This window comes from Choloepus didactylus, chromosome 2, assembly GCF_015220235.1.
Source record: "Choloepus didactylus isolate mChoDid1 chromosome 2, mChoDid1.pri, whole genome shotgun sequence".
NCBI lineage: Eukaryota > Metazoa > Chordata > Mammalia > Pilosa > Megalonychidae > Choloepus > Choloepus didactylus.
Window position 1 is genome coordinate 147,699,976 of NC_051308.1, and position 13,667 is coordinate 147,713,642.

Sequence of the window (13,667 nt, forward strand, 5' to 3'; positions counted from 1 at the left end):
AACACTTCATGAAACCATTTTTATGCAAACAGTGGAAATTACATAAAGAATTGTAATAATGTGGTGTTCATTGCATGTAATGGTAAAATGCTATTGTATTCATAATACTGTCAGATACATATATCACCAAATTGATAAACAACCAAAGCGAGGAAGAATGGAGGGATAAGTGAATTTGGGTGAAACACCAGCTGCCCAGATTGGCACTCAATGCTTTGCTTTAGGTAGAGACACCCTGTCTGTGCTTTCTCTAAGAATTATATTATATACTGCCACAAGCCTAAATCTACAGCTTTAATCTCAGCATGTTATTGTCTCAAAAATACAAATCAAAAATGTTTTTTATTTCAGATTTTTAGTGTTCTTGAATTTTTCATCTATCAGATTATTCAAGACCCTGCATGGTCTGGCACTGGACTATTTCTTCAACCACATCTGCTTCTACTTTGCTCCTTCTCACTGAGCTACAAAAACACTGATTCTTTCCTCCCGCTGTTCTCTCTGCCAGGAACATTTTCTTCCTAGGTATTTGTGTTTTATGACTAACTCTTGCACACCATGTAGGTTTCAGATTAAATGTTATCTCCTCAAAAGAGACCTTCATGGCCATTCCATCTAAAACAGCAACCCCCATCATACTGTATCTCTTTATCTTGTTTTATTTTATTTTTATTTTACTACTACTTGAAATTATATAAAATATCCAGTTACTTACATATTTACTGTCTTCCACGAAAATGTGAGATACAAAGGAACTTGGCTCTTGGTATCCTCTGCAACTCAAACAGTGCCTGAAACATTTATTCAGTGAATATCATGTGCCAGGCACTGTGTTCAATGTTGGAGATACAACAATGAATTGAACACACAAGATAATTACAGATTGCAACATATGCTTTTAAGGAAACAGATGATTAAAACAGGGAATAACTGATGGAGGCCATTTCAGGTAGGCTAATCAAAGAAGGCAAGGCTCAGTGAGGTGTTAACATCTGGACTGAAACCTAAACGATGAGAATAAGCAAGCCATATGAAAAGTGAGCTGGTGAACAGCATTCCTTTGGAACATTACCTTATGCATTTTTTCAGTGAGCACTCTGAAAATTAGGGAGTTCAGTCATGTTAAATATTGATAAGGGGAAAATCCAGTTCCTGAAATAATTTAAAACAACTTCTTTAATCTTTTTTAATCACCTAAAGTATGTATTTAATTTCACAAACTTCCACTAAAATGTAAACTCCTTGAAGATGGGATTTTGTCCTTTGTGTTCACCACCATATCACTAGCACCTAGAGCAAGCACTGGTACCTAGCTGAATAATGAAACAATGTTTATATTATAAATCAAGGGTCAATAAACTACAGTCCATTGTCCAAATCCAGTCTGATGTTAATTTTTGTTATTTAGAACATAATTATGCCCATTAATTTACTTTTTATCTATGGCTACTTTCCCATGGCAGAGTTGACTAGTTCTGGCAGACTGTATGGTTAGTAAAGCTTAAAATATACACTAGCTTGCCCTTTATAGAAAAAGTTTGCTAACCTGGCTCTAAATAATAATCTTCACTGATTATTAATTTCATTAATATTAAAAGAACAAATTGTTTCTGTAAGAATCACTAAATTTTTCACTAAAGACTCCTAAGCAATCTCTTTGAAAATACACTAATGATTATTTTAATGAACCCACCCATTTATTCCAACTAGGTAGATTAATATATTTATGATAGTTTTTAATATAATATTTTTTATTAAAAACAGCATAAAAATATTTATAGCTATTTAAAAACAAGTATCTTAAAGATATATATGTATACATATATTAGACATGTGAATACAGATTGTGTATAGGCCAAAAAAAAAAAAAAAGTCCATAAATACATGAGCCTTAAACATGGGATCTTACCAGTTTTCGGAAGACTGAGTGGATTATCTGCTTTTCTCTTTTATTCCCATTGTAAAAAGCAACTTCTTCACTATTAAAGAAAATAATTTCACACTTAATTTTAATGTTACCTAAACCTGCAAAAATAATTGATATAAGTGTTTGATGACTGAATGTTTGCATTTAATTGGATATTTTGTGACTAACAGCTTATCTGATATGTCTTACCAACATAAAATTGAAGAATTATTCTTTATGAATTTCAAAACACACATTTCTACTGGTTAAAGTCTGAAACTACAGATTTTCTCTCTGACTACACTCCTCAAAGTCACCGAAATCTTACTTCCTGGTTTCGGTGGCTGGATCTGTGTGCTGAGTTCTCCTCAGGAGACAAATCAGACTAGTTACGGAACTGCAAAATCAGTGTTTTAAACATAGTTCACACTTTTATTTGTTGAGGGGGTTAAGGGGATTCTCCTGTCATAAGATAATGTTTCATAATTAGTGTTTAAAATACAAAAGCAATTTTTAAAAATTGCATGGTTCCCTCCCTTTGATCTGGAGAGAAGAGGGGAGAAAAAAGGAAATTTTTCTATTTGGTTTAATTAACGTCATATAATGTCATATAATTGAGATATTATACTCAGTTTCACTGTATTTACTTTAAAAGGATATTTAAAAGGAAAGTATTTTCCTCAAATAATTCTACATACATGATTTTTTTTATTTGTTGAAATAACCGTAACAAAAGAGACTTTCGTAAGTCAAATAAAGTTAATTTAAAGGAGGAAACAACTTGTCAAAGTTTACCTCCCTAGTTAAATGAGACACTCTACAATAATAATAAGCTACCATTACAAAATACCTACCAAGTGCCAGGATCTGTGTTAGGCACTTAATGACCTACAATCCTTGCTTCAACTCTGTTGGGTAGGAATGTCAGACATATCTCATGAAGCCTGCCTGTCTGATTTCAGGGGGAAATCTCTGCCCATGTCCCCTACTGCCCTGCGAGGCTATGGTCTGTATTTGAGATCCTGCTCTAGCTCAGCTCATTGGAGCACAGAGATGCACACCAGACCCAGTCACAGATTGCACTACAATCTAGATCACATGTAGCCTGGCTGGAAAAGATGTACTCAGCTAATTCTCAGGAATTTGAAATAAGATATGGAAGGAAGCTGCCATGATATACTGAAAAGCAGAGCTGGGACAGGCATTACAGACTACATTAGACCCAGAAGGGAGGGAGAGGAAAAAACAAAGGCTAGAAAAATTAGTAGCAGCATCATGACATATAAAAAGTCAGACAGAAAAGTAGGTTAAGTCCTGACAGCTCCACCGTGCCCATTCCCAGGAGGCCTGGATGCGCGGTCATTCTTATTCTTGGGACCTCATGAACTCACAATTCCCCTTTTTTTGAGCTGGCTTTAATGGGTCCACAAGGGCCACAAGAAAAAAAGGGCATTTTACAGCTAAAAAAACAGGTTCAGTGTAGTTAAGTAAATCTGTGAAGTTACAACTATCAAGTGAAGGAGCTGTGACTATAACTCATAACTAAGCCTAAAGTCTACAGTCTTTCTACTATACCAGCATGAGGTAACTTTTGAGCAAAGTACCTTCTATAGCAGAGAAAGTAAGTATTTACATAGGAGTATAGAAAGCATGGCCGAAGCAGCTTTCAATAAATACCCAATATTTCTTCAAAGTATCTTTTTTCCCTTAAAAATTTACGTGAATTTTAACTAAGCAATAATACTGTGAGCTACTGATTATATATTTTGGCTGGACTGCATATGTGTGAATATATTGCATTAAAAATTTATGTGAATTTAATATTCTACTCAAAAGGTAACCAAATTTGCATCATTAAAACAAGTACATCCCAAACTTCCCCCTTCAAGTAAAATTAACTTTCCACAAAGATGAATCATGCTTACCCTTTGTTTCACATTTTCCTTGACACAATGATAGAGTGCCTCAGGATACGAGAACTGCAGGTTAAGAAACACAGTTCTGCACCTATAATTACTTTTCTTATATCCTAGTACCTTTTCTGCACGTCTAAGCATATGGAAGATGAGGCGAAGATTCTCCTTTCCCTGAACTAAGTCATTTTAGCCCCAATCTAAAAACTGAAATAACAGAGCATCCTAGAGTACTGAGAGCTGCCTATCCAACATCCATTGTCTCCTAAGTCCTTCTTACTAAGAGAACCCCAATTTTCTTAACGTTATCTATTCTTTTCTTTGCACCCAAAGACTCCAGGAATGGCCTCAACCCCATCCACATAGGATGGGTTCTGATTGCTCAAAGCCAATTATGGTAGCCCTATTTACTGTGATTGCTTTGTGCAAAGGCAAATGGTAATTGTGGCCAATGAGAGGTGAGAGAAAGTCTGCTGTGGGGCTTCTGGGAAACGTTTCTTTTGCTCTCTTAAAAAACACCAGAAGAGATGGTCCCTTTTTATTTCTGGAATTTTTTTGAGGGGAATATGGAGCTGGTGAGATATGGAACTGCTTTTGTCATCTTGTGATCACAAGAAGACTTAGCCTGAGGAAAGAGCCAGCATAAAGGAGGGCAGAGCCAAGAGAACATCAAAAAAGAACAGTCAGAAACCTAATCATGCTGTGCTTGGAACTACTTTAACTCAAGAGTGCTCACGTGAAGTAATAAATGTTCTTATTGTTGGGGCCACCTGAGTCACAGTTTTCTGTTTCTTGCAAGTGGAAAGCATTAAAGCTGGTACTTTCTTTCAGTCACTTGGTAAATCACCTCAATCCTTTATTCCTTCACCTCCCTACAACATAAAACCCCTTTTAAAATTGGTACTATTTTAGCAATGCAAGGAAATAAAGGAAGATGGAGTTGTTAAAAGAGAATTTCCTAAGTAACTTCATAAATACCCATGAAGTAGCATTTTCTTTACTAAATGAATATTAAAACTCTCAAAATGACTTGATATTTGAGGGTGATAAAATTCATTCAGCACCTGCTACATGTATCAAAAACTGTGTTAGAAGTTTTATATATATTATCATATTGACTTCCTCACAGTAACCCTGTATTATTTACATATTATAAACAAGAAAAGTGAGGCTATGAATAAGTTGCTAAAAGTGATATAATACAAAACTGATAAGTGGAAAAGACAAATTTTGAAACTGGTCTGGGCTGGCTCCAAAACTCACATTCTTTCTTCCTATCTTAGATTTTTAAACTATCTGGAAAACAGTTAGAGAGGCATGCTATGAGACTGAATTATTGAATGTTCCAATTTATTTCTTGAAATAAAAATATCTGGGATGAATTTAGACATTTTTTTGAAGAAGTACTATAAGTAAATTTGAATTTGTATTGCACTTTCACTATGTTTAAAGTAAAATTAACAGAAAATTAGTAAAAGATATGAAGAAGTGAATCACGGATGCTACAGAACTATCAAAAAAAGATTAAAAAAAAGGGTTAGAAATGTGGAGGATTACTACTTTATAAAACATCCTTGATAATGCGTATTTTCAAAAGACGTAACTACACACAAATATGCACACACTATTCAGTAAAAGCTTTACTGGACTTTCTAGAGTCAAGTATGACATCACTATCCATAAAAATGAACTTTTCATTCCACTTTAATTCATTTCTCCTTACCTGTTTGTGATGAGCCGGGAATTAACGTATCTATATTCTCCTTCATACTTTTGCTCAACTATTGTCATCTTACCAATGGGTCTTCTAATTCGAGTTAGGAATAGCCCAGAGACAAGCAAGTAGGCCATCATACTTGCTGGGCCCTATTAGTATTGAGATGGAAACATACACAAAGTTTAAGGAAATCATAACAAATTCACTGGATGCAAGCATGCACAATTTCTAATAATTAACCCCAATGACTTTGAGAGAAATTGTTTCTTTGATTCATTTTCCCTTGGTTGTTTCTTTTATGAAAATAATACTGGGCCTCTATACCTTTACTACTCATCTCCTCTTCCTCCTCTAACCACTGAAGTCCATCTCTGGCTATCCTGAATTTGCTCATCTAAAAACTGCTCATTGTAGTCCTAACTATTCTATGGTACCATTTAACACTCTTCTGTGGGAACCCTATCAATATTCTCTTAAGATTCCACAGTAACTCTCAGGTCTCTTTTGTAACTTCTCTTTAAATGCTAATATTCTCTGAGGTTTCTTCCTGAGCTCTCTTCTCATCTCAAATTGACATCTTTAATCTCCTGACCCTTAAGAAACAAAGATATTTCCAAATGGGTCCTATACATCTTCACCTGACTACTCCATAATGCCTCAAGCTCAATTCCCCAAACAAGCTTTATGTGCTCTTCTCTTCTTGTACCTCTTGCCTCTACCTGCTGTACTTTCCAACTTGGGAAGTGACTTTATTACCCCTTGACCTTCTCAAGAGAGAAGCCGGAAGCTTACCTTTACCAGCTCATTACAGGCCCTTCTCTCATTCCCATATATCCTATGCTCTGCCATAATGAACTAATTGTTTCCAGAACATGTCATTAAATGAGGTTGTCCTTATGTCCAGCAAGCCTGCCATATCTAATGGATACCTACTTATCTTCCCTAAAGCAGTTCAAATATCACCTCCAATTCATCTGGGCACTAAATATTTTATTCAAATTTCTATTATTAGGCTTATTACACTGAATTAAAATTGTTCGAATATCTACCTCTTTCCCTAGATGGTTAATTCCTATTTAGAAGGAATTGTGTTTTATTCATCTTTTTACGTTCTACTACCTAGCACAATGTATGTGGCACATGGCATGTCTTTGAGATATTTTTAAATTAAGTATGATTGACTCATGCATTTCAACAACAATGGGCCAAAGAAACAAGGTCTCTACCTTCAAGAAATGAAGAATGAGATAATGGGAATACATGGAGATAATATTAGGTATTGTAAAAATGTAATAAGTACTATAAACATATTACAGCACAGCAGCAAAGGGTTCAGGCCTACTCACCTTCTTATAGCAAAAACTATGAGAATGATTAAATCTGGATCATGGGATAGTAAAGGGTTAGGAAGATGAATGAGAAAATTCAAATAAAAAACAGCTTTCTGCAGAATTTTGGAAAGCAACAAAAACTACTATATAAATTATTAATCAACTCTGAAATGCATATACACACAAATTGTGAAGTAAACATATACAAACTATTAACAATTAATTGAGTAAATTTACTTCAATGAGAATGCTCACAGAAAATTTAAAGCACATTCTTACCATCACAAATATTAGAGAGACAGAGTGAAAAAGCTCATGGGATAGCCAACCATTCATATATTCTAAAATATTCTTGAAACTCTTACAGTCATTCTACAGGCATTCCTGCTATTTTTAACATTCAAATTTCATATTAAAATGGCTATCTTTAATCTCTTTTTAGACATTACTTTGCAACAATAAATATATGTAGGTTCAATGTTTAAGTACTTCTGGTTACTAACACCACAAAATTTTTCCAAGTATGTGACTCATGGGAAATTAAAAAGTTTAAAAAATCAAATTGGAACACTTTTTAAATCTGTAGTATTACATGTATTTAATAAACAGTCAGACTTTGTTAGATACAACTTGTAAAAACATACTCTTTAAGATATATTAAAATTCTTACAAATCATCAAGCTATTCACAACATAGTATTATAGTATAATTCAAAAGACAAAATAAAAACTAACCTGAGCTCCAATTGCACTTGTTAACTTGCAGATATACAAAACTATGTCTAGAAATGGCTGTAAAATAAATATTAGAATGCAGAGATTTAAAACTAAAGAACTAGATTGCCCAAATTGATAGTTAATATGTTAAATATAACGTTATTGAATGTTTAACTATAATTGTGAACATGCAGAGTTCCCACTGCATATAAAATATCAGGAAGTACATAACAGGCATAGTTACTGTTCTCAAGAAACTTAAAATGTGGTGGGGAAAAAAACAAATAGCACATTTAGAGCCTGAACAATGTCTACTGACCATCAAATGGGAAAAGCATTTATCACCGTCTATCAACAAAGGTAGCTCTACTGTGATAATTTACCACTAGTAAAATAGTAATTTTTCAATGTCGTGTAAAGGCACTGAATAAAATGACCTGAGTTATTATTCCAAATCTGCTAACAGCTTTTCTGATACTTATGTATCTTCATATGTAAATTGAGAGACCTTTCTTTCCTGCTTTAATACTGTCAAATTCTACTACACAATTCAGATTACGATAACATCTGTATATTCAAATAAAGGAGTAAGTCCATGAGTCTAATTTCCTGAGAGAAAAATGGAAGGTTCTAAAACTAAAATAATACAATAATGTACTACTCCTCCAGAGACAATTCCACTGATGCATCATCCATTGCACATATTTTGAAGCATTTCGCAAGAAGCCCAAATTGTGTTGTTTTTAGCCCAATCCCTTTATGACTAATACCCACCTATTAGGAAAGATAGCTTGGTTATTAACTAGCTTGTACTAAGACCAACCATTTGTGTGTTGTGTGTGGGGGGGTTATAAATTATCAAGAAGTTAGACATACTTATAAAATTCAAGTACAATTAAATGTTATTGACAAAAATGATGACTCATAATTTAAGTCATAGTTTAATTAGATGTGTAAAACAATAAACATAAACTGTGGTACATAAGCAACACTACAATTAATTAATTTGATAATATTCTCTACTGCAGTTGTGAGAAGACCTGAGCTATACACTTATTCAAGTGTCAAGATATACAGAATACCTAAAAATGTCTACAGAATTAACATGCAAAGTTTTATATACACCACCCTACACACACATACACAGAGAAGAAACTTAAAAATGTGATAATGGGGAGAAAAGACAGCTGAATTACTAAACTATTTATAGTTGTCAGAGTTCCTATGGTTTGAGATCAGTTAGCAAAGGCTTCTGGACTGCTGAATAAAGAACAAAGTTTGACTTAGTAGGGGGCATGTGCATGTGGGGGGAAGCTCTTGTAGATACCTTTCTTACAATTGTCCACCTCCCCTCTAGCCACTTGGTTGAAGCAGAAGCATTCCCATCCTTGCAATGTGACCAAGCCCCCGACATATAATTTTTTATCCCAAGACTGTATATCTGGCTTAAATGTGCCAGGGTAAAAGTACTATAATTGGTCCAGTTTAAGACAGACTCCTATCCCAGACCAAAGGCAAGTCATGCTGATTGGAAGGGGAAGAGTGACATGTTGGATGAAGTGGGGAGGGGATGCTGGGTAGACATGTAGGTTCCCACTACATATCCTAGTCAATGCAGGAGGTAATGGCAAAGATAGATAGTTAACAGAAGACTATAGCGAAAGCTGTAAGGGTGATGAGATAAGATGAGTAAGGCAATTAAGAACCGGAGAAATTAGCAAGAAGAAATAAAACTGATTAAGGCCCATTATCAGAATCAAGAGCTTTAGACATATTCTGAGAATGAAATGAAAGAAACAAAACAAAACAAAACAAAGTAATTAGAAAACTGAAATAAACTAATACTATGTAAAAATTTTTTGACTTTTACTTAAACAATCTATTGAATTATTAGAACTATATCTATTAGAATACAGAGGGAGAGAAATGGGCAAGTCCTGGCCTAGTGTTAGAGAAATGGAACTGGAAATATAAACTGACAGTTGATCTCTAGCAATTGCCAAAAACACACAGATCAACGGATGAAAAGTAACTGTAATTAAAACTGTTATAACAACTAATTTTCTTATCTTATAAGAGCATTAAATATTATGTGATTCTCTTGGGTCCACCAAGTCAATTCCATGTAAATTTGCTTAGATTCAGAATTCAATAAATTAACAAATCTTTTTAAAAAAAAAAAAAAGAGAGAAACTTACCTTACTAAGATTCGAATACAGATCAACTACACTGTTACAAAATTTTTCTACATCTTGTGTCAGCAGCTGGTCTGGATTGGCTATTCTGTTGTCCAGATTTCCCATTTTATAGTATGTGAAAGCTCTAAAATAGCAATAAAGAAATAATTTTTAAAAATAAAACGGAAGATACACATTACACTTCCTAGTGCAAATTAATAAAAATAGAAAACTTGGGAGACAGAACATGCCCTAAAGATTGCCCTAATTTATTTTAGAGAAGAGGAAACAAATTCAGAGAAAGATGACTTGATAAGAGCCAGGACCAGATTCCATGTATCAACACCTGCTGAGAGGTCTCCCCCTATAGCTTTTGTCTCTCAGAGCAGTTTTCTTGGAAAACATATCCAATGAAAAGAAGAATGTCTGTATCTCAGTATCATAAATATTACTGTTCAATTTAAGTATTTTTAATATAAAAAAATAGGTTACCACTTACTGGAGATATTCCTCATAGAGGTATTTAGTGAGTCTTACTCGGAAGCACAGTTTGAGTTCATTTAGCCCAAACTTCAAGAAGTTATTAACCAGAGAGATCTAAAACAAACAAACATTATTGGTTTTGCTTCATTTCTAACCTATTAAGTTATAATTTATTTATCATTTATTGTGACCCAAACCCTATGATTTTTATAACTAGTAATTCAAATTAATATAATTCAGATCTGTCTTACTTAGAATTTAAAAAGATACAAAGAGAACACGCTAAACCAAATGCAACAGCTTTAATGACCCTGATATGCTGCAAACTTGACTTGGAACTTAATTTTAGAATATACTGATATTATTAATTATGAGAAGCATATTGCTAATTTTTTTTTTTTTTTCCCGCTCCATTTTTTGTAGACAAAAAAGCCAAATCTGTCACCTATCCATCCAATGTAAAGATTTGCTTTTGGGAGTCTTGACATTTTATGTTTTATCTTCTCTTTTTTACCATCAGCACTATAACCCCAAGCCAATGGAATTATATAGACACTCTATTCACACTTAAAAAAACACTCTAAGTTTTAAACCAACCAGTGTAATTAACTAGATTATTTCTAGACCCATCTTTACAACTCTTCCATCATTACATTAAAATGAATCTTTCTGTGGTTGTGAGTTCACATTCACAAAAAAATTTTTCATAGTCTTTGTAAAACACAAATGATTCATAACCCAACTAATATAAGAGCTTCCAAATGATCATATTATTTGAATTCCCACAGCATTAACAATGTATAATTGCTTCTTTCTTTTTTTGACATAAATTAGTGATTTATTTAGTATTCCTTACTGGTTCTACTTTTGATTCTAACTTTTTTCCTGCAATTATGAAAAGGGATTTCACCCATGCCCACACCCCTTAAAGAAAATTTGAAATACTATCAAGCAGACCTGCACAGGTTGGCAAGCCACAGAACTTTTTCATATCTAGGAAAAAGCTACTAATCCAAAGTACTCTGCAGCTTTAAAAATCTTAACTCATGAGTTTCCTAAGCAAATGGTAATATCTCCACCTTACTCACCCAAACTGAAAATGTGACAGGTACCCATGATTCCATGACTTCTCTTTCTTTCTCACAACCAGTCATCAAGTCCTATTGCTTTTAACTCAGTACTTTTATAACCTATCTAATTCCCTCCATCTCAAACCACAATTCTAGTTTAGTCCAACACTATCATCAATAATCAGGAGTATTGCAACAATGCTCTATGAGGGTTCCCTTTTCACAGTCTCTTCTCTACAATTTAGACAGAGTGAGTTCTTTAAAATACTGATCTAACTATTGTATTGTGCTGCTTAAAACCATTAGAGGGTTCTTTACAGCCCGAGCAATGAAAGTCCTAATTCCTTAATGGGGCATTCAAAGTTCTTCCTACTAAGGTAACTGCTTATCTCTTTAGCCTCCTCTCTTAGCTGGCATGCTAAATACCCTTATCTTCAGCTCTTACCTAGCTACCACTCTTCTTTTACAAAGAACTCAGGGCAGACATGACCTCTCCCAGAAAAGTCTTCTTTAATCCCTCTAGCCCTGGCTGAACGTCTCTCATGTGTGCTCCCACAAAATGCATCCCAATAATTTAAGGGCAGTTGTTGACCTGTATGTCTCTTTCAAGATCCCCTGAGAGCAGGTCCTGTGTCTTCATTGCATCCTCAGTACCTAGCGAGACGTCTGGCATAAGGCAGGTGTTAAACAAATATTTGCTAAATAAGGACTGATGAGTGTATAGACATATCTCAATGCAATATATGGTCTACAAACAGTGTAACAAAACTACAGTAGCGTCTAACTCTATGGAACAAAACCTTTTCCTTATCTTAGTCAAAATGTCTAATTGCCAAGTATAATGATAGAATTCCATCAAACAAAAAATCACATTTTACAAAAATGCCCACTTAACCTATTAAATGGATTTTGTAACTAGAAAAGGACTAATTCAAATGAGGGCAACATGGCCCAGAGTGAACAAGCTCCTTACCCAAAGGCAAGACTATATAGTACAAGGCCATAGTACTTGAAAATTAAGTTAAAGGTTCTATGCACTACACTAACATTTTCAAGCCCTACTAACAGGTGGAACACAGGGCATGCCAATCTTAACAATGGTTCCCTATGAAAATGGTTCACGTCAAAAAATTGGAGGATGGGTGCATCCTTAGAAATGATTCTGATACTTTCTTGGTTGAGGAACATTATTATTATTTTCAATAATTTAGGACTAGTAGCTGTATTTAAAATATGATGTTTTGCTATCTTTACATCAGGGATCTTTAAAATTTTATGTACATTTTTTTGAGACAGCTTTAGGATGGTAACAACACCTAAATTATTAATGAAAACAGCGGGGGATGGGGGGCTGTGTAATCTTAAGGTCCAACTGCTTACCCTAGCCCTATATTAAAAAGTCCCAGTCATTTCCCGAGGGGAAAAGACAGCTGGAAGCTATTGCCGTGGTATGCTCTCCATCACACAGTGAGTGCTCCCCTCCCCCTCCTAGGGGTGGTTCCCTAAGCAATGCCTTGTAACATCATTCTCTTTCTTCATTTCACCTTTGCTCTAGTGACCATTAAGCTTTTGGAAAGGAAAGATTGAATTTTTCCATTTTGGAATGGAATGGAAAAAAAGGCTAAAGATTTCAGGTACTGAGAATATTACCTACCCCTTACCTGACCAAAATTTCAGTCTGTTATCTACTTAACTCTATTACCCTAAAGCATTACACCACTAACATCTGCTAATATTTACTAAGAAACAATTATCATGGTAAATCTTGGCAACTGTCTTCGAAACTGCCTCCTCCCCACCCCCATCACCCTAACCACACATGGTAATCTCTATCTCTGTCTTTTCTTATTTGTACAAGAGACACAGTTCTGCACACTCAGAAATCTAACCAAAAACTTCAGGTCTTTGGCCCTACATACTTAGGATGGATTTTTGTTTTTGTTTTATAAATAGATGCTTATTTTCCCCCACTACAAAATACATGATTTTTAAAGAAAAATTTTCAAATCAGCCAATTTCTCCTCAAACATAATGAATATGAACACTTCATGTTTATTTCTAGTCTATTATGCATATAGCTGTTTTTACATACAATATTTTTAACTTATTTCAGATCCTCAGTTTTTTTCCCCATAGTCCTACACCGTGCTTATAAATTATACTGGAATTTAAGTGCTTGTTTTTCTTACCCAATTATTTGATTATTGCATGTGATTTTAATCCCCACAGGTTTTATAAGTATTCTATTTTCTTCCAAAGATAGATATACCTAAATATGATTTCTGTCTCTCTCACAGTCTGCTGTTTCTTCCTCAATCTCTTAATGATACTCTGGTCTTCTGCTGAACCTCATT

The 13,667-nt window shown here is 34.4% G+C and overlaps 1 protein-coding gene across 1 annotated transcript in view; it reads right to left on the bottom strand.

Moving 5' to 3' along the window:
- ABCD3 (ATP binding cassette subfamily D member 3) overlaps window positions 1-13,667 on the bottom strand; it is a 116,408-nt gene that overhangs the window by 41,063 nt on the left and 61,678 nt on the right. The window contains exons 6-10 of the mRNA XM_037826594.1: window positions 10,260-10,357; window positions 9,782-9,905; window positions 7,602-7,658; window positions 5,543-5,685; window positions 1,910-1,979 (exon numbers count right to left, since the gene is read on the bottom strand). Coding sequence (XP_037682522.1) covers window positions 1,910-1,979; window positions 5,543-5,685; window positions 7,602-7,658; window positions 9,782-9,905; window positions 10,260-10,357 — 492 coding nt within the window. The remainder of the gene's footprint in view (window positions 1-1,909; window positions 1,980-5,542; window positions 5,686-7,601; window positions 7,659-9,781; window positions 9,906-10,259; window positions 10,358-13,667) is intronic.